General features: G+C 43.2%; 7 protein-coding genes across 7 annotated transcripts; 5 read left to right on the forward strand and 2 right to left on the reverse strand.

Moving 5' to 3' along the window:
• Positions 1-1,070: 1,070 nt before the first annotated feature.
• On the forward strand, positions 1,071-1,985 carry EAE98_006371 (uncharacterized protein; the record flags this gene model as incomplete). Its single annotated transcript, XM_038953994.1, has 2 exons — positions 1,071-1,889; positions 1,944-1,985. 2 exons carry the CDS (start codon positions 1,071-1,073, stop codon positions 1,983-1,985), a joined length of 861 nt encoding a protein of 286 aa, XP_038809784.1.
• Positions 1,986-2,823: 838 nt separating this feature from the next.
• On the forward strand, positions 2,824-7,282 carry EAE98_006372 (uncharacterized protein; the record flags this gene model as incomplete). Its single annotated transcript, XM_038953995.1, has 2 exons — positions 2,824-2,986; positions 3,039-7,282. The coding sequence occupies 2 exons, from the start codon at positions 2,824-2,826 to the stop codon at positions 7,280-7,282; spliced, it is 4,407 nt and encodes a 1,468-aa protein (XP_038809785.1).
• An 853-nt stretch (positions 7,283-8,135) lies between these two features.
• On the reverse strand, positions 8,136-9,653 carry EAE98_006373 (uncharacterized protein; the record flags this gene model as incomplete). Its single annotated transcript, XM_038953996.1, has 2 exons — positions 8,136-9,406; positions 9,458-9,653. The coding sequence occupies 2 exons, from the start codon at positions 9,651-9,653 to the stop codon at positions 8,136-8,138; spliced, it is 1,467 nt and encodes a 488-aa protein (XP_038809786.1).
• Positions 9,654-10,962: 1,309 nt separating this feature from the next.
• EAE98_006374 (uncharacterized protein) lies at positions 10,963-11,610 on the reverse strand (the record flags this gene model as incomplete). Its single annotated transcript, XM_038953997.1, has 1 exon — positions 10,963-11,610. One exon carries the CDS (start codon positions 11,608-11,610, stop codon positions 10,963-10,965), a length of 648 nt encoding a protein of 215 aa, XP_038809787.1.
• Positions 11,611-13,420: 1,810 nt separating this feature from the next.
• Positions 13,421-13,954, forward strand: EAE98_006375 (uncharacterized protein; the record flags this gene model as incomplete). The annotated part of the gene is given in 3 exon segments (XM_038953998.1): positions 13,421-13,717; positions 13,734-13,804; positions 13,840-13,954. The coding sequence occupies 3 exon segments, from the start codon at positions 13,421-13,423 to the stop codon at positions 13,952-13,954; spliced, it is 483 nt and encodes a 160-aa protein (XP_038809788.1).
• A 58-nt stretch (positions 13,955-14,012) lies between these two features.
• EAE98_006376 (uncharacterized protein) lies at positions 14,013-14,341 on the forward strand (the record flags this gene model as incomplete). Its single annotated transcript, XM_038953999.1, has 2 exons — positions 14,013-14,062; positions 14,107-14,341. The coding sequence occupies 2 exons, from the start codon at positions 14,013-14,015 to the stop codon at positions 14,339-14,341; spliced, it is 285 nt and encodes a 94-aa protein (XP_038809789.1).
• A 2,527-nt stretch (positions 14,342-16,868) lies between these two features.
• On the forward strand, positions 16,869-19,377 carry EAE98_006377 (uncharacterized protein; the record flags this gene model as incomplete). Its single annotated transcript, XM_038954000.1, has 4 exons — positions 16,869-16,889; positions 16,950-17,119; positions 17,173-17,917; positions 17,980-19,377. 4 exons carry the CDS (start codon positions 16,869-16,871, stop codon positions 19,375-19,377), a joined length of 2,334 nt encoding a protein of 777 aa, XP_038809790.1.
• Between the last annotated feature and the right edge of the window lie 278 nt (positions 19,378-19,655).

Genomic DNA, 19,655 nt, shown 5'->3' on the forward strand with positions numbered 1-19,655 from the left:
CCATCCCTGGCTAATCTCTCGAGTTTCTAAATATCACATGTCAATCGACAAGAAGAAATAGCCATACGTTGTGCCTGGTACTGATATTACTAAATCTATATACTCTATTGCATGTTAAATAACATAAGTCTATACACTGTAACGGTGGTAATGATTGGATAGATCTTGATGATTTGATTCTTCTAGTTGGAATATGGATATTGTTACATTTATCGAGTTCGTTTCAGATGATAGGTGTGATATCATCCGATGTTGTTTCTGGTCTTGCGGACCTGATATACTGAAAGACAAGAGTACTGCAAATTGTTGTATTTGAACGAGAGTCCTAGCCTCTTTTTTCTTGCCTTTTGATGAAGCTATTTCTTTGTAAGATGATCTGAATGAGTTTCAACTTCAATCAATGTAGTATAAAGCTACAAGCTACAAGCTACAAGCTACAAGCCACTTGTTCTTTATTCTATAGCTACAACAATGGATGAGCTCAGCAGTTTTGAGCAAAAGGAGTCCCAGATTGAAGAAGCCTAGTATGTACCTGGGAAACAGTAGCCTTGGTAGAGATGGAAGTCTTTGATAGAATATACATATGTGCCAACGTAAACAACATAGTAAATATCAATGGAGAAGTTGAACATATAGGCAATACAAGACAACCGTATAAAGTATACAATAGCCAGTGAATGAATCGATAGACAGATACCTAAGTACTTGATATATCCAATGACTTGCTCTGTGAAGCTTTGTATGAAGCAATTCTCATCTTTGTGTAGCTTTTATGAATTATATCAAACTGCCTGACTATCCAAAATGCACGAAGTTACACCATGGAGACGGCTTTGAAGTACAGCAAACAATGCACAAACAGTATCTTCAAAAACGAAAAATGTTGAATTCGGAACTGGCCGAATCAGATGACACCAAAGAAAGTTCATTGATTCAAGGTATAATTGCTTCGGTTATTAATCTTTAGGTTTGGACGTCGTTTAAACAATAACTAGAGAAATAACCACTCGGACTCCTCCGACCTCGCAATCCTCAAAAACTCCTCCTTTGCGCTTTCTCACATTATAACTATGGGCAGAACAAAATCAATACCTATCGATACTAGGAATTTGAATGGTATAAATGAGGCTCAAATAATTTCTTCCACAAACTTCATCGGTACTAATGCTCAGGAGGATCGCGCGATCAGATGCATAAGAGAGGCTCCATTTGTCACCTTCAGCGACAGCGGAACCATAAATGACATCTACGAAGTTCACAGAAAAGCTCAGGCTAGCGACCGTATCAATTTCAGGACGAAATGGACTTCACAAGCCTTACTTCGAGATGAGGAGAGCTGGATTGCCCATCAGTATGCAGATGGGGTTCCTGGAAACAAACAAATGACAAAAGACATCGCTCAAAAAGATGGAGTTCGCGCACAACAAGAAGGAGTCATCCGAAAATACGTCGAGCCAAGTAATGAATTCCTACCGCGCCCTAATCGCATTACGGATAAGATACGACGTCGCCCAAAGCAACTAGAGCTTCCGCCAGTCGTTGATGGTATCAATTGGCTTGCGGATCGGCTGAAAGAGAGGACAGTCAACGAGCAGACAGCCTTTCTAAGTCACTGGCAGAATGATTCCTACCGATGCGCCGAGTCAAGAGGCAGAGTCAGAAATCTTTCGACAGAGTATGCATCTGAGGCGCCTATGGAAGATCTCGAGGACGATGAACCATACTCTTCGGGAAGTGACTATCAATTGACATCTTCTCCAAAGCAGCGCACGCCTGCAATATCACCTCGAGCTTGTATCAATTGCTATGAGCGGCACCATGGGTGTGACAAAAGTTTGCCTAGTTGCTCTACCTGCAGCGCAATTCATGCATACTGCGTCTATCCCAACGTAAGTCCCCCAGGTTAAATCATCGTGATTTGACAGCTGATATGTTCTTTGAAGGTTACTACTAGAGTATCTCCAAAGAAGCGAAAGAAGTGGTAGTTGGATATGTTTGTATGGGTGACAAGCATCAAATTGGTTTCGTTAGCTAAAGGGATCTTCTGGGGCGGCTAGATTGGCTGTAATATGTGGTGATATCAGATGATCATGGTGAAGGGAGGAGCGGTGGAAAAGTCATATCGTGCATAGTCTTAAGCAAAAGTTCTCGTCTCCGAAGAGAACAAACAGCTTATACGATATTCAGCGTATCGAGTACTTCACGAGTAGCTACTCACAAAGGAGGAACATGTCCAGTAGCGTGCACATATGGTAGTGAAATCTGAAGTAAATCATTCAACCTCATTATATCATTGCACTCCAGCTAGTCATACGAAGACCAGATCTTTTACCCCCTGGGGAGTAAGAAGCTCGTCTAATCTGTGAATTGAAGTGCATCACAAGTGAGATTGCCAATTAGGTGAATAGACCACTCGCGATGTCATGAACCTTGAACATTGATTGGACTTCGAAATATTCATGTACATATATACAATCGCTGTGTTGATATCCAAAGTAATGAGGTTGAGTGACTTGGAGTGAAGTTAAGAATCTAGCCTCGGGATGTGCCGCTGCTGGGGGACCTTGAATCATTTACCAATCATGCAAAATAGTCACCGTATAACAGGGGATCTGGTATCCTCGTCGTCTCAAAGTAAAGAGATAGCTTTAACACAAATTCATTATTCGTCATATTTTACTGTTCTCTGGTCCTAAAAATTCTCGGACATTTAATATATTATTTCTAACAGTCATGAATCTCAGCTCAAGCCGGTAGTAACATCATCATATCACGAATTCGAGCTCTACCTAGCTAGGCGCATCGCATCCAAATGTTCTCACAATGCTCGATCAGCTGTCGCCCGTTGCTCCTGCGAGAGTACGAGTTGTGCTGTTACCGATTGGGCAAATCAAACGCGCAAGATTTCTGAGCTTCGTAGAAAGATTGCAACCTCAGAATGTTGTACGTTTGGGGGATATCAGTCCAGATGGACGTCCCAATAGAAGTGAGAATTAAACTCTCCTTGATGCGCATTTGGCAGCGCTGACAATTGGCAGATATGTTCTCCCCATTAGCCTTTCCTTTGGGGATGATTGTTTATGATCTCACGACACATTATCCACCCTCTACCCACCTCGCGTTATCTCCCTTTGAATTATACAGAGAGCCACTCGTTATTATAGCACTCGCGGATGGTGCCGAACTTGAGCATACATCTTATAAAGGGGTTCCGAGGAAGAGTCCCAATGGCACTGGAGTATCGCGGTTAGATCAAAATGTGCGGAACTTATACCAAGATTTGGAAGATTTGAGAGATAGATACCCCAAGGCGCTGGTCCACCAAGTATTATTGTTCGACCATATACATGAGAAGTCTGCTACAGCCTTGCCAGAAGGCCTAGTGGCTATACCACCAGCTGCCGACTGCAGTTTAACGACAATGAAGACTGTTATGTGCGACATATCTGCCTTGTTGCTTGCGGAGATGACGACACTCGCAAGGTCACTCCAAGCCTTACCTACAATCGAGTCACCAGCCCAATCAGGAAATAGGCCGTTCAATGGAGGATCTTGGGGCGGAGGCTCACCCGATGGATCCTCAAGACGGAACTCTCAATTTGCAGTCCCTCAAAAAGACTCCAGATCTTCTTCTCCCGCCAGCGCCGTTGATCGTGCGAACTATCGAATGTCGATGCCAGTCATTCGATCGGCACCCTCGGATTCTGGCACATCTTCACCACTAGGTCGCTCTGGAAGTCCTGCAACCGGACTCCGCTCTGACTCGCCACCAACCTTTGATAACATAATTGGGGATACTGGGCTTACAACGCAAAAACTACCTTCTCGACTCGGCACTCCGAGTAGCAAAGGGGTCAGAGATAGTAGCAGGGACAGAGTGTCGATAATAGGATTCGGATCAGGAAGCACTAGTGAAAGGTCAAGAAACAAAGGGAAAAGTCGTGTTGGTATTGTCATTGGTTCGATGTATATGTGCGCAGGGCGGTGGAGTGATGCATTACGCGAGCTTGTCGAAAGTGCCGCTATTGCGAAAGCAAATCTTGATCATTTATGGCATGCAAAGGCACTCGACAACATTCTTGTGAGTATGCTCATGCTCGCCTGGACTGGCTTGGACTTTCAAATTCCCCAAATCTGCTATGTATCTGCAGAAAAAGCTCCTTCCTTAACGTCGGCTCTGGAGCCAAGAAGTCCCGCAAGCAGCCGTTTAGTCTCGCTACAAAATCTGGCTATTCTGCTTCCAGAGCTGTTGGATAGAATCTTAAATCTCTATACTCGTGCTGCGAATAATAATGGGGAGGCTATGCCACAACATCCATTTTCCGAAACTGTCATTCGCTATGCAAAACTTTCTTCAGCTATACACACAGGCGGTGGTCAATTGAATGATGAAGTTTTACAATTAGTTGTTCTCGGAACCCCATTTCAAAAAGCCCCCAATCTCGCAACGCCTCGTTTGAACATACAGCCCACCCGTGGGGAAATTCTCAAAACCATACTCAGAGCATTTCCTGTGTATTCATCCTCTGAAAATATTGTTGTTGTGGATCGAATAATAATATTGAGCGGTATAGCTTCAGTTCTAGGATCAATGGGGTATAATAGGAAAAAGGCAATGGTAATCCGTGAATTAGTTTCGGTGTTAATTCCAGCCCTCGTCCAAGCTCGTCTCAGAGGAGCAGCCGAAATGGGAGTTCATCCAGCTGCAGGATTGGCAGCTCTAAGTGCGAACGGAAACACTAACGGTGCTGGAGCTCTTGAACTTGGTGAAGGTGACATGGAGAACGGTGTAGACTCGTTTCTCTCGTTACTAGGCCAAACTTATGGAGTTGTAGCCTCTAGAGCTACTGCTGAAGAAGCCTTCGATGATTCAGATGAAGCAACTATTCTTAGGATACTTGACGATTCTTCGATCCGCTCTTTCGGGAGCCAAGCTTTGAAAATGGAGGTTCTGAGATCTTGTATCAATCTTTCTGAAGCATTGCCGGATTTTCAAGGCGTTCTGAAGTTCACTGCAGATTTATTAAGAACTGCCGGTAGTGGTGTAGCGCCGGGCCCACGGAGTGAAGATGCATCCCCCAATATGAGTCGCGAGGAACAGATTCGATTAATGACTAATATTACTCGCACGCTGGGAGCTGCTAGGAATTTGGGGGTTCATGAACTTTCCGCAGAGTATTGGGATGAATTTCTGGTTCGAGGTGTTGAGCTTGAGCCTCTACCTCAATCGAGAACCCCAATTCCCCATACACGCGGAGAACTCCCTGATGGAGAGAATATAGCTACAGCGAGAGAGATAAATCCTTTCATATACAATCCTTTCTTGCGCCCACTGAATGCCTCCATTGTTGATCATATCATGGTTGCTGGTGAGGGAGCTGCTTTTAAGGTTACTTTGCAAAACCCATATGAGTTCGATGTGGAAATAGAAAGTATCAAACTCGATGCTGATGGGGCGGGCTTTGAATCTGCCGTACAAAAGACTGTTATCGGACCTTACAGAACACAAATTCTCACCATATTAGGGACACCTAAAGACCCAGGGTCCCTTAAAATCACCGGATGCATTATAAAAGTGAGAGGATGCCGAGAACGGCGATTCCCTATATTTTCGGATTCCTGGTCACCACAAGGCGATGTCAAAATTAAGTCTATTGGCGTGGCAAAGATATTCGGGCAGAAGCCTCGCCCTACAAGCTTTGGCTCTACATCATCAAGTGCAGTACCTTGGGGCGTCATACCTCCTCTGCCAACTACCGTGGGATTGAATGTCATTGACAAACAACCTATAGTCGCAATAAAGTCTACTAATTTATCACAATCTGCTTTGATGGTATTAGAAGGAGAACGCCAAAAGTTCTCTATTACTTTAGAAAACCTTTCAAAGGAGACACCCGTAGATTTACTATTATTTTCCTTCAAAGATTCTACTCAGGCGCCACTACAAACAGCAATGAGTAATCGTGAAGCATCACCAGCAGAGCTATATGAGTACGAATTAATCCTGGCACGCAAACAAGCACTTCGATATATTCCAAATCCTGACCAGAAGCCATACATCGAACCTGGTGGAAAGGCCACTTTTGAATTAGAAATACTGGGAAAACCTGGTTTAACAAGTGCTACTGTTCATGTGGACTATGCTCATCTTGGTGTCCCTCAGTCAGAGGTTGAAGATGGTTTCCATACTCGTCAAGTGAGCCTACCACTTACGATAACCGTAAATGCAAGCATAGAGCTGGCACGAATGGATGTTATGCCATTTACTGGGAACTTGCCCCTATCTTTGTGGTCTAAAATTGATGGTACTGTTGCAGCTGAGGATTTTACACCGCAAGATCATTGTTTACTAATTCTTGATCTTCGAAATGCTTGGCCAAGCAGTATCCATGTCTCGATCGATATTGAGAAAGGAGGCAAGATTGAAGAAGAAGTGGTCCCGGGTAATACGTCCCGCATCATGTTTCCTATTCCTCGGATATATTTGGAAAACCCAACTGCCTCTATCCCAGCTCTTGATCCCTCGCGACAACGGCAGTTCGTCGTAAGCGCAGGCCGAATATCCGCAGATTCAGAACGAGCTACTCGGGAAGCATTCTGGTACCGTGAAGAAATTCTTAAAATTCTGAAAGGGACCTGGGAGACGCGGTCTGGCGTCCGTCGCAAAGGAAATATAGAGTTACGCGGTCTTCGTCTCAGCCAACGTGTTATCGACGCTATCAGAATTGAGGATATTTCAATTGATATCTTAATCAATGATAAGTCGGGTCCAAAACACGACGTTCATACCGATACATTCTCTTCGATTACTGTTCGCATCAGCAATCGATCGTCTAACCCCATCCATCCACTTCTACGTCTTCAACCATCTATTCGTAATCATTCACTCACTCAAACTCTCGATCTATCCAAGAAATTTGTTTGGAACGGTGTGCTGCAACAGACTCTCCCACAAGTTCCTGGGAACGAACAAATCGAAGTTAATATCGGCATGACGCCGCTTTGTAGAGGCGAGTTCGAACTCAGTGCTTCAGTCGAAGAAGTGAGATTAGTTGAGGTTCCGAAAGAGGAAGTCACAGTTAAAGAAGGTGGGAGAGCCAGAGCTGACACGAAGAATCTGATGGATGCGATGCTGGGGGCTAAGGAGAGGAGGATCTGGCATTCGAGAGAACCTTGCTTGCTTGTTGTGAGGGATGAGGATGATACGGAAGATGAGGAAGAAGAAGATGCTGATGATCAAGATAAAGTTGATGATAAAGTTGAAAGTGCTCAAGATGATTAGAGAAATAACTAAAGAGCAAAGGAGTCTAATTGTATTATCGTACGAATGTTTGTACCTAGATTTGCTGTGTATAAGGTTAAGCGTGCATTTGGAATCGGAATTTTAGCGGAAAGGAGATGAAAATAGGGGATAGATGCAGTGATGAGAATTCAATGGAGGTTGGCTTTTTGAATACCCACCTGGGTAGGCATGGCATGGCGAGGGCTGGGATATAGAAGGAGAGATACAATGAATGCTGGAGGGGTGAGGGGTAAAGAGAAAAGAGAACAGGGAAAAGGGAATAATATAGATAGGATGAGCATGAGCATGAAATACCTTGAATGATGTTTTATGATTCATTTTTACTTTTACTATGATTTTGATGTGAATTTCCGTTCTCGAAATGCTTCCCAAGAGTTCGGGCGACTTTCACCCACCTACCCACGGGAGGGGCACTGTCTCTTAAATCGATGAATTCTTCATTTGCGATGATATACTCAACTTATTAGATTCACATGAGAAATACCTGTTATTGATATGTCAAGTAAGATTAACTTATGGTTTCATATAAAGAAGAAATTCAGCAGCACAAAAAAGAATACAACGTTTCATTACTCGAGGAGTGTTCGATCTTATAACATGTTCATAACATGAAATCTCTATTTTTATAACTATCCTTGTCAACGAAGACATGTTCTAGATTCTAGTCGTAGCCAAAGCCATCTAATCTAATGCGGCATGCAATAAAGCAATGATACAACAATTTCCGACCCTCCCATTTTATAGCACCAGAAAATCATGTAGAGCTATATACACAAAATTAAGCTTATTGTCGACAAGTAGTTCCTCAATATAATCATCTAGTTCCGACCCTCTAGATAGCCCCATGTTGTGTGACACTTCCCTGACTTCTAAGACCGCCCCTGGTAGGTTCTTCCGGCGCCTTGAAATTACCCTCTACCAAACTCTTAAGCTTGTTTGCCATAAGTTGATATTTCTCCTTCGGCTCATAATCGACTGCAGGTACAAAGTCGGCAAAGCCGGTTCGGAATTCTAATTTTCTCACATTCTTCAGATGTTTCAAAGGTTTGAACATGCCGCAATCCATGAATATTTCCGTGGCGTTCATATTAGCCTTGAGATCCGCCTTGCTTTGTTTGTCCTCCATTTCATCCAATGCATCTTCATCATCTGAATCAATCGATTCGGCATATAAACGTGTCTCGGCCGTGACTTCGACAAGTAGATTGATGGTGAGCTTATTGACGACTGGGGATTTAGATAAGATCTTGACAAAGTCCTTGACGAAGGTCAAACTGCTTACGCATCTGCGAAATCTAGTTTCATCTTCAGAATCAAATTTCCCAGTCTCGATGTCCAAAAATAATGGGACGTTCTCGGTATGATCTTCTTCCAGTGCACAATCGAAGATAATCTTTTGAAATTTTGCGAATATGTGAGGCTCCATACATCCACCCAAGTCCTCTTGATCGTATTGTATGGTGCCATTTGGCAGTTTTTTCGCGACAGATGTGAGAGGATTGTGCCTCCATGGATTCATACCATACATGGTACCCAATTTATAAATCTTGTCGTTGAAAAAGAGAAGGTCGTTACAACAGATGACGACGGTGGCTTCAGTGTAGAACATGGAAGAGGCCTCTTCGTATATTTGTTTGTTAACCCGCAAGATCTCAGGCCACATGCGGTATTTTGCTACGAAGTCGCTTCCATCGGAGCTTGTAGAGTCTGTTTCCCACTTCCCTCCGTACTTTGTTCTTATGGCCGTTCCTCCATCTTCTAAGTTCACCACTTCAACATCGTCAGGTGTAGGTATTGCCGGGTCGACTTCACTGAGAATGGACTCCGCTTCGGGATTCGACGGGAACTCTGGATCATCATTTGTTTCGATCGTACCTTGTTGCTCCGCCATTGACCACAATAAAGTTCCCAACTCATCGATACCCCCGGGTCCATCATACTCTATCTCCATGTCTGAATTATCGCCATCGAATGAGATCGTATCTTCGTCGGTCCAACCATCCGATGATGAACTACCGCCAGAACTTAAATTATCACCCCCTCGCCTGACAAAAACCCATCTCACGGGAAGAATCAGATATCGATATATCTCTAGTCGAATTTCTACAATTCTTATTAGTCAACGCATAAGAGATAAGCATGCCGAGATACTACCTTTCGGAAGAGAGAGAAGCATAGATTGCATATCTGGTGTTGGAATTGCTGCAGGATGATTTGCATAAAGTTGAACCTCTGGTGGTGGTGGCCTCGGACTTCTGTCTTGTCGAACGTAACGGTTAAACTCTTCTTTCTGATCACTAGATGATTTGCCGATTTCAGCTTGAGGATCATCGGAATCGTTGTTGGCCATTTTCGAGCACTAGAATGATGTTTGACTGTAAAAAATTTGAAGCTTGTGGATTGGAGATTGAAAATGATTTATGACCTCAATGAAATTCTAGATTATCGCGGGGTACTTTAAACTAACCCGATTAGGCAGCGCGTCAAAACAAGTACCTAGTTATGGCGCGTCATACGGACATTTTTGCTCAGAACGATATCAGATAATAGTAATTAGATTTCTTAATATATTTAATCTATACTTTCATCTAATAATTTTCAAATATATTATTTTAAAATAAATCTAAATTTAAAATCTAAATTATTAAAAAAGTAAATTAAAAAGAAAATAGATTTTAAAAAAAGATTAAATAATAATATAAAATCTATCAAATCAATTTTTTATGAGATAATATATATCAAATTGATTTTAAAATTAAATAATATTATATTAAATAAAAGAAATCGTTCTGAGTAAAAATGTCCGCATGACGCGCCATACTGTGAGGGCGCACGTACCCTCTGGGCACGTGACCGGCTATACTAGCCGTTTTAGCTAGCTCTTTCAGTATAAGTTGGAAGCTTCGCTTCCAACTTCCTTTCTAGTCTTCATCAATAACTACACTATTCAATGATAACTCCTCTTTCGTTTCCGAACCCTTCACACATACCTAGGTAGTTGTAGATAGACGAAGGGGGAAATGGAAGTGCCGCTTAGGGGTCGGGAGTTGAGAGGTATTTTTCATGAGAGCCGTGATAAATATCTCTGCTTTGAATCTAATTGAGCTGTCACCGTGGTAGTCTGCAGTTAAGACTTGTATTATAGAATTAGTTAAGAAAGGAGATGTAGATTCTCGATGATAGTTGCCAATCCCATGGAGAATCGCATACTCTCTCATTTTATCCTAAGCCCATACGCCCAGTATGGAACACATCTTGGTTGTCATTTCATACATCAGCTTAACATGTACAGCCAGTACGAATTCACATTTGTTCTCATGCTTTTGAAGGAACAATGAAGTCATTGTGTTGAATGATATGTCATGGACATGATCCCATCTCGTGACCCCTTTTCTGGAGAATGAAAATGAATGATATGTTGATCTGGACACTCAATGTTGAGTTCGAGGACAACATTGATTTGCTAAGATGATAAGTCTGATGATTTCAGATATACCGTGATATTCGATTTGCCATGGCAAACTTCTTACCACATGCATATCAAACATGAAATCGATTAGACATGATTCCGCAAATCCACTCAACACCATTATTTCAAAACGTGCTATCTACCATTACCGTCGACCTAAAAAGAAAAAGAAGAAATCACCCTCATCATTTCAATCTTCCTCATCAGCTTCCGTCCAGATACCTCCCTCGACTACCCCAAACTCTTTACCTAACCTCCCATGCACAAGCCTTACCCTCGGACAACACCAATCCGGTTTCTCTCTTCTCATCTCCTTTAACTCCTTCATGATAGTACTCAAGTAATGTCCTTCTGGCTGCCAAGAATTCAGATCCTCTCCTAGAGCTTCCAATTCCAATTCCTGTAACCCCCTCATCTTTGATATTGCTTCCAAATTGTAATGACCAAAATATGCCCCGTCCGAAACCACCAGCTCCATTTTTCTGATCCCGTCGCGCTCTTCTCCATCTAGGTAAGGAATAATCCCATCGGCAAGTTTTATGATATCGGTGGTAAAGTTTATGTAGATGTAGGATGGGGAATGCTGTGTACGGAAGAGGGGTTTATAGTGAGCGAGGGCTTCGGCGCGAGTTTCTTGGCAGATGTGTAGGAGCAAAGGGACGGGAGTTGGTGATTTAAAAGACTTTAGGTAGCGGCGGCGGGATGGGATGATATTGGCCTTTTCGCAATTTATTTGGACGGTGCGGGTTTCATTGAGGAGCATGCCATAGATCTTGAGACGAAGTTCATAGGGAAGAGAGGAGAAGAATTGGAATTCAGTTAAGGGAGATGTTGCCATTGCGGCGATGCTTTGGTGTCAAATTCGAATTTCGAAAGAAATCAATCGTAATTGAATGTATGGTTTTCCTTTTTGTTATTCCATATGAGAGCTTTAAGCAAGTTGTAGTTGGAGTACATCTGAGCTCGTGGATCCCCTCACGGATGGGTATCGGATAGGTACACCCCGGGTGTACCCAGTTATTTTGGTGGCTCGGGTGGATATTTCGAACATCGGATATTTCGGATATTTTGAGTATCCGACGGATCTCCTACATCCATATCTAGTTTATTACTTCTTTTAGTCAATATTTATCAATATACGAGTAGACAATCGCAAAATATCATATTCATGTATTCATATGTTAATTGTGAGATTAATGTATTGATAGTAAGAAGGTATGGTTTCTCTAAAGAGATATTGATATCTAACTATGACTTGTTTTGCATTTTGGCACTGATAATGAAGAGAGGTCTGGGGATGTAAGCGCGAAGACTCATCATTGGTCCTTCTAAACACACTGAAAACATCCTTCATTCTCTTCTTCACTGTTGTTCATTCTATCCTTTACCTTTCACTTCCCATCGAAGCTACATGCTCAAATGTGGCCGTTTCGAAAGGACTTCCGGCACTTGATGTTATAGCCGAGTGCTTCTACGTTTACCCAGGGGTAAGAAATGATGCTAGGTCTCATGAAAGGGTCGCATCGCACAAGGTGGCTAAAATAAACATCAAATGAAACTATTTCCCATCACAATGTTACCTGGCTAAGATGGCATGCATTCAGCGCTCGGGGACATGCAAAGATCACAGGCATCATTGCGAGGATGGTACCACATTATGCAACCTAAATACGTAGCGGTGGTTGTCCTTAACCAGACTATCGGGCCACCTCCAACGTCTAGTCTAGAGCTCCTTCAAAGTTGCAGGGGTTATTCTCAGCTCACTCATTTTCCTTATAGATTCAATCTGATTGTTCCGCGGGTTGTTCTTTATGCTTCCAATAGGTACTATATAAATGGTTAAAATTGTAAGTATAATGTGGACAAGACCAAAATATCCAGCCGAGCATAATTTCCAGCCTCACAGCCTTGTCTAGAGACTTCCGACAACTAATTCTCTATGTACGTAAGTAAGTCCTCTCACATCATTCAATTTGTATAGCATGGACGATAACTATAGAAAACTAATTACACTCAGTGCAGATCTCTCAATGTTAAACTCGGGGCCTAGACCTCGATCGCCATTTTCCACTCGGGTCCCCAACTCCCAATTTTTTTGTAGAAACTCCTATAAGATGGAACGCTTTCGACAATAATCAATCGATATGTTTTGCACACACGCAGAACTAGATATAGCTAGCTGAGCATACGACGTTTTCTGAGCAATGGTTCGTCAATACCGAAGGCATGTTCTAGTTTTGAGCCGTTCCAGCCGAGGAAGCTCCCCGCATATTAGACGATTTCGTGAGCAAATACGGTGTATCAAGGCGGACTATAAGTAACTTCCTCATCTCTCCAATCTCTCCAAAGAAGAGTTATCAGCTAGATGCATAGGGCGACTCAAAATCTCGAAAATCTTCAATCGTCAGTCTACCGGGTACTGGCATGCCAAGAATATGGGGACGAATAATACAAAGTTGTCCGAGATGTCCAGAGCTCAACTCCACAATCCATAATCCGACTCATAAATGACTTGGGCGGCACTTTTGTCACTATTTGAAGGATATCTTGGGTCATCTAACCTTCTAGGTTGTTTGATAATACTTTCGAAATTCCCGTCGATTGGTTAGTCGAGGCTATTTGGAATATTTCGATTATCTGTATCTGGGATGGTTTCATTTGTCAAACATACTCGATTTCCGCAAGACTCGAAAACTAGATCCCAACATCTGATCACATCCAGTACTTCGGAGTCACTGAAATGGAGGTTGCGCAGTCGAAGGATCCATGTTCAAGTCGAGGAGAGGGACGAAAGACGGATGCGTGTCCTGGAGTTATTCCCTTCGAGTACTAGTCATGAGCCCAAATCAATTGCACACTCTACAGCGAGAGAGAAGTTTAACGATCAGCCTATGCCTAACAGTACAATTGTTCACATCACATTGACAACAAATCATGGAAATCTGGTGAGTTCATTATTAGGAAGAGTTGCTATCGACGCTGCAGATCATTCAAGTATTGAGCCACAATGGACAGACAAATATGGTGGAAGAGTATGCATCTGTTCGTGAAGCTACTTTTTACAAAGGTGCCAAAGCGGACCCAAAGATGATGCGATTTCGGGCAATGCCGATGGGTCAGATAAAGACGTTTTTGCAGCAGAAGCTTACATCGGTATCACTACACTTCTAGAAGCTTTATGAGCGTCGAAGCTGCTGATTTTACCTAAGGTCAAGGTGGGTGCACTATCTGAAGCTTCATATGCTTGAAAAGCCTCACTATACTGGTCAGATTCAGTCAGAGGTGCATATGTAAGTGTACCGAATAGTTGTCATGAATCCGTCACAACTTACAGCCTGCGAGTCTGTTTCCACAATTTACAACCCCGGAACTCTGTGCGTGCTACCTTGGTGCTAGAGCCATCGAAATTACAAGAAGTATTTGGATTGACACAACGATTACTTGATAGTGAGTCGTCACTCGGCACTATACCTGCGATGATGATGTTACTTAGTAAATCCGCCGGCAAAATCTCTATGCAACTCCAGGCGATGACGCCCGACACATTCAAGCACCCCGCATTACATTAGTAGTTCTGCAAACTAGGGCTTAGATGATTACCAATAATTCTTGATTGGAAATCATATCAACAAGCCTTTTCTATCCCCAGCTTATACTAAAAGTAGGCCAGCGATACTAAGATTATCTAGTGTATTAAGACTTAGTTCGCTATACTTTAGCCTAGTAGGCCCGCGCCGATCCACTTTTTTACACCAACGGTGTTTCTGGCCACCCACCGCTGGGACTCTGACTTGACACTGCTCCTTTAACTTCGGTTGGGCATGACAGTTTTAGCCTATTCTCTTGTCTTATTTCTTACAATCTTATTTGTTCCTCTTCGTCGGCATTCGCTCTTCAAGTCATCCTTCGACCCTATTTCGGTCATGAACGGGAGGATCCTCTTTTACTCCATGTTGCAGATAAAACTATGCGCAGTCAATAGGTTATAAGCTGTCCGCAAGCCAGTCTTTCCTCAAGGGCAAAAGGTGCATCATGACCTGGGTTTCATAGGGCACAATAGCAATCTAGTTCTTAGCCTTCTTAAGTCGTATTTCAACTTTAGCACAGCTGGAAAATAAAGACCTTTTCCATATCAGTACACTATTAGTACCTTTCTTTATATAACTTCCTATTTTGGTCTTCTAGCCAAGAAGTGGAGGTCGATCACGTGTAGAAACCATATGTGCATGCATATGCAGCTTATGCAGACGTCGTTGGCCCCACACCGCCTCCCTCCTTTCAATCCCACCAAACAGGACGCTGGGTTGGATCCACGGCCAGCATGCTGGGCCGATTCGATTTGAATACATCTTTATCCCACCGTATGCGGTGCTGCAGATTGTTGACCGTCACCTACCTCCTCTCATTATCCCCTCGTTTGAACAGTCGCCATTGCCAAGTCAAGTTCCGCAACTTCCACTTACTATCTCCACTTCAAAGAAACAGCGGGGCAGTGGGGGTAGTCTGAGAGTTGGAGTAACATTAAGAATGATGGGGGCGAAAGCGATAAACTTTAGTTCACTCTTGGGCAGGACATAGGGATGGTAACGAAAGAGTTTCACGTGAAAACAAAATAGGTAACGATGCGACAAAATGGAGCTCCCACTAATTCACAAGAAAATAGCCCAAGTTGCAGAGCAGTCAAATATCCAGGGAGCAACGAAGATGACAGTCACTTTGAGACATTCACGTTTATCCCTCCCGCTCATCCATTAATCCAAATAATGCCGAGGCGTACTGCGGGAAGCACAGAAGCTTAATTTTGTTCAATCTCTTGTCTGTTGATCTGACGCAAACGCTCCTTCCGATTGGTAGCCAATGGCGGGCCAAGCCAATTGAGTGGGTTTTCTCGGTTGATACTAAGGGAATCCTTCTCCTTAGCGATAACGTTAATTCGTGAATAGACCTTTGAACGCCACCTGCATCATTTTTGCAGTACTATTCTCACAATCACAGGCGTTGGCATTTTTGGAAGAAGGGTTGTTGTGTCTGTTGGATGAATTTTACTGTTGTAGTTGGTTTAATAAGGGTTGATTAGATAGAAATATAGAATTAGAATAGAAATGAAAATTCTAAGAATTTCCAGGTTGCTAAGGTCTGGCTTAGTTAGTACGTGATGACAGCGTCGCTAATGGCACTTTTGATACCGATACTTGAACTCAATCTCACCGGCGGGAAAACGAACCATGCTGATATAAAAAACTCTAGAAACTCTTTCCTACTGCGCCTGTGAAATCATTATGTCTGTCTGTCACACAATCGGCTAATCATGGAAAGTGGGATACGACGGTTGAAGAAGCGCCAGTGATTGCCTCAGGCAACTCTACTAGCTCAAGCTGCAATCCATGGATTCCAATCCTCTTGGCCGTATCACTGCAGCGACCCTTGAAAAGGCTTGATTACGGAAAATCACGCAGCCAAGAAAAGGAGACGCAGAGAAACTCAATTTGGCATGTCGTCGAAGAACGATTGGAACATGAAGATGTCATATCGCGCGTTATAGATTGAAAACTCGAGTTGATTTACAACCATACGACTAGTAGTGGTTCGAGAGTGGTTTGATTTGCAGCTGACGTGTGCTTATATTGGTGATCATTTTTCACGTAAGACGCAATGATGTTTGCAGAAAGTTATAGTGTCGGCTTGTGTTACGGGTGGTGTCGTTTAGAGCCCCGTTAAACTATCGCTATCTGAGTTAATTGCATTGTGCGGGTTTCAAGGTTAATTCGACTTCCAAAATATTGCAGGTGGGAGGGAGAGCGTTATTCACACATGAATTCTTGTGATAGGTCGATCTTTGGTTGTGCTACGAAGCGAGAGAACATCTGAGTAATCTGCTTAGGGAGAACTAGCTGTCGCTGGCAGTGCTGACACGAAGTGAAGTCAAAACCCTTGACCAATGGCATTTGTCAGTTAAGCTTACATGGGAATAGCGCTAGATCTTTCCCTTTTGCCTACAATAAAGCTAGAGTCACTATATCATATCTTTATATCTATTTGAAGAGAATCTACCAAAGCCAATTGAATCAGATCAGGATAGTCTTCGAATAACACAAAATGTCTAGCCATCAGAAAAGGGTATATATGAAGATATTTGTATCTCTCGCTATACCACATTACCGCTAACTGAGCGAATAGAAACAAAGCCACTCTGAAGACTCTGTTTCGGAACAAGCATGCACTCGCTGCCGTGAGCGCAAGATTCGTTGTAGCCGAAGGCTCCCACAATGCAATAATTGCGAGCAAGACGATAGCGTGACATGCATTTATCAAAATCCTACCAAGAGAGTGAATCACCTGAAGTCATTGTGAGTTACTTCACTACTCTCAATAAGATTAAATATGTCTAATTAGAACCCAGATTTGACAGCGTGAATGGAGTCAAAGATCGGCTGATCAATATAGAATCACATCTCGGCCGCCTATCTAACAACATCGCGCAGAATACAGATCAGGATAACTCTTGCTCTAACTTATCGACCCGACAAGCATCCAAGGGTGGAAGCTTTGATGGGGAAGACGATGAAGATTGTCCGGCAAGCCCTTCCCCATACAGCGACGACTATGCCGACTTTCACGTCTTTCATAATCAGGCGGATAGAATAGATTATTATCACGGCCCATTGTCGTTGTTTGTTCTCTGCAAGCAATTCCGATCTTGCGCCGTTTCTGCAAACGATGCTGAATGCAATACTGCTTTGCAAGATATGCTGCAGAATTTGTGTGAAAGGGCCGGTGTAGTCGAACCATTCCCACCCTTTGGGAGCCAGCCCGTTATCAACCTCCTACCAAAACAACAATTTACCACCATTATTGGTCATTTCTTTCAGCATGTTGACTGTGCAACCGATATTTTTGTGAAGAGCAATCTCCTTGCCCAAGTCGAACGTATATACTCGCATAATCCTGAGCCTGGTGATGATGTGTGGGCCATCTGCTTCCAGGCCATTACAGTGCTTGTTTGGGGTATGGAAATTTCTGCCCAATCAGGTAACGGTCTATTTGGCGACTTTGCACGTTCATTCCTTCCGAGTCGAGCTGCGCTGGTCAATTCTCGATTACTGACCACACCAAGACTTATCAACGTACAGACTTTGATACTTCTAGTATGTACAGGTTTGATTTCGTGTTGTTGGTTGTCACACTAGCGAGCTAACCAATTACATAGAGCGTCGCAGCACAACAATTTGACCCGCCGGGGTGGGCTGAGCTTATTTTCACCAACGCTTGTGTGCTTGCAAGAACCATGGGACTTCACCAAACACAAATCTTTCCCGATGAAACCAATACATTTGATGCATTGGAACGAGCAAAAGTCATACAATCGCTTTACGTCCGGGACAAAAGCTTGTGCACTACTCGAGGTTCTGTTTCCTGGCTGCCGACCCACGATTGCAATATTGCTCCCCAATTAAGCGCTGCAATAGAGCGCCATGTACCCTATTCAGACACAATGCAACTAGCAATGATTCAAGATGATGTTTATCGCTTGACGCACACTGCCTCATTTCGGACAAGCAAGTCTAGAAAACCACAAGCTTCCAAACTGTTGCGATCCATTGAACGCCAACTGGACCAATATACACAAACGTTTGGTTTTCTGAATTGCCAGGCCTCTTTTTATGACCCCCGCCGGTCCATGTTGACTTTGGAGTTTCTGGCTACTCGTATACTTGCTTTACAGCATGGATCTGGGCAAAATCATGCCGAACAATTACGTTCCGATGCAAGAGCCAGTTGCCTCTTATTACTGATAGCAAACGGAGTTCAAGATCCTCAAGATATCGATAATTTCAACGCTCTAGCTTGTCAGAAGACCGCCACTCCCAATCGGGACGAGAAGTCATCCACCACTGAAGCGAACATAGTCTCTTTTGCCAGTATACTTGACGCCTTTCCACTGCCAGCATTCTTCATACTACTCAAAGACCTCCTAAAGTCCTCAGATAATGACCACGGGTCTAATTCCGATCTCGATTTATTGCGCAGAGTGTCTGCCTGCTATATACACAGCACAGAGCGGATGCAATCTAACAGCTATCATCGCAAGGTCGCCTGGACATTCGAGCAGCTGCTTATAATAATCAATCTGATAAAGTATTCCGAACAGCATCAACCAATTTCCATGGCTTCAACAGCATCGATATCTGATATGATAATGTCTCTCAATACCCAAACTGAAGACTTCTTCAAGATCTCCCCCCCAGGCTCAATAGGAGATGGATCAATTTTCTCTTTCTCACCACAACCTGCTGCGAGCACGCCTTTCTCCTGGGATATTGGCTCATCTCTCCCATCTTCGTTAGGACCATATACACCTTTTGGCTCGGCAAATTCAGCAGATGCCTCAGATGCTGGTATATCAGATCTACTCAACCAGCTAAGACAAAGCGGTGCTAACGGTAGCCCGGAACAAGTTATGACATGGCCTGAACTGGCACCTGAACTCCCTAGGAAGCGTCTGCGAACCCATGAAGAGCCAGGTATCTCAACAGAGAAGAATGGGTCGATTCAGATGACTTTTAATCCTCAAGGCAAGAAGTTTTCTTCGACCAATGTAGTTTAGTAATATAATATACGTTAATCCAAATATGTCTGTGCCAAACAAAAAGCAAAGCTCCAACCACTAGAGTAGTTTCGCTACCTAGAACTAATACTAGCCCTGCCCTCTACTTTCCATCACTGGTATCCTGCGGCAAGAATTTTGGATTCTAGCATTGCATCTTGACAGACTCGGAATTCGGCACATGAATCTCCATGTTTTGACAGATGCGCTCTACTTGATGTGAGCCTTTTGCAAAATGAAACTCGTGCATAAAATCTTTGAAACATCCAATAACAATG

This window comes from Botrytis deweyae, assembly GCF_014898535.1.
Source record: "Botrytis deweyae strain B1 chromosome Unknown BDEW_013, whole genome shotgun sequence".
Taxonomy (NCBI): Eukaryota; Fungi; Ascomycota; class Leotiomycetes; order Helotiales; family Sclerotiniaceae; genus Botrytis; species Botrytis deweyae.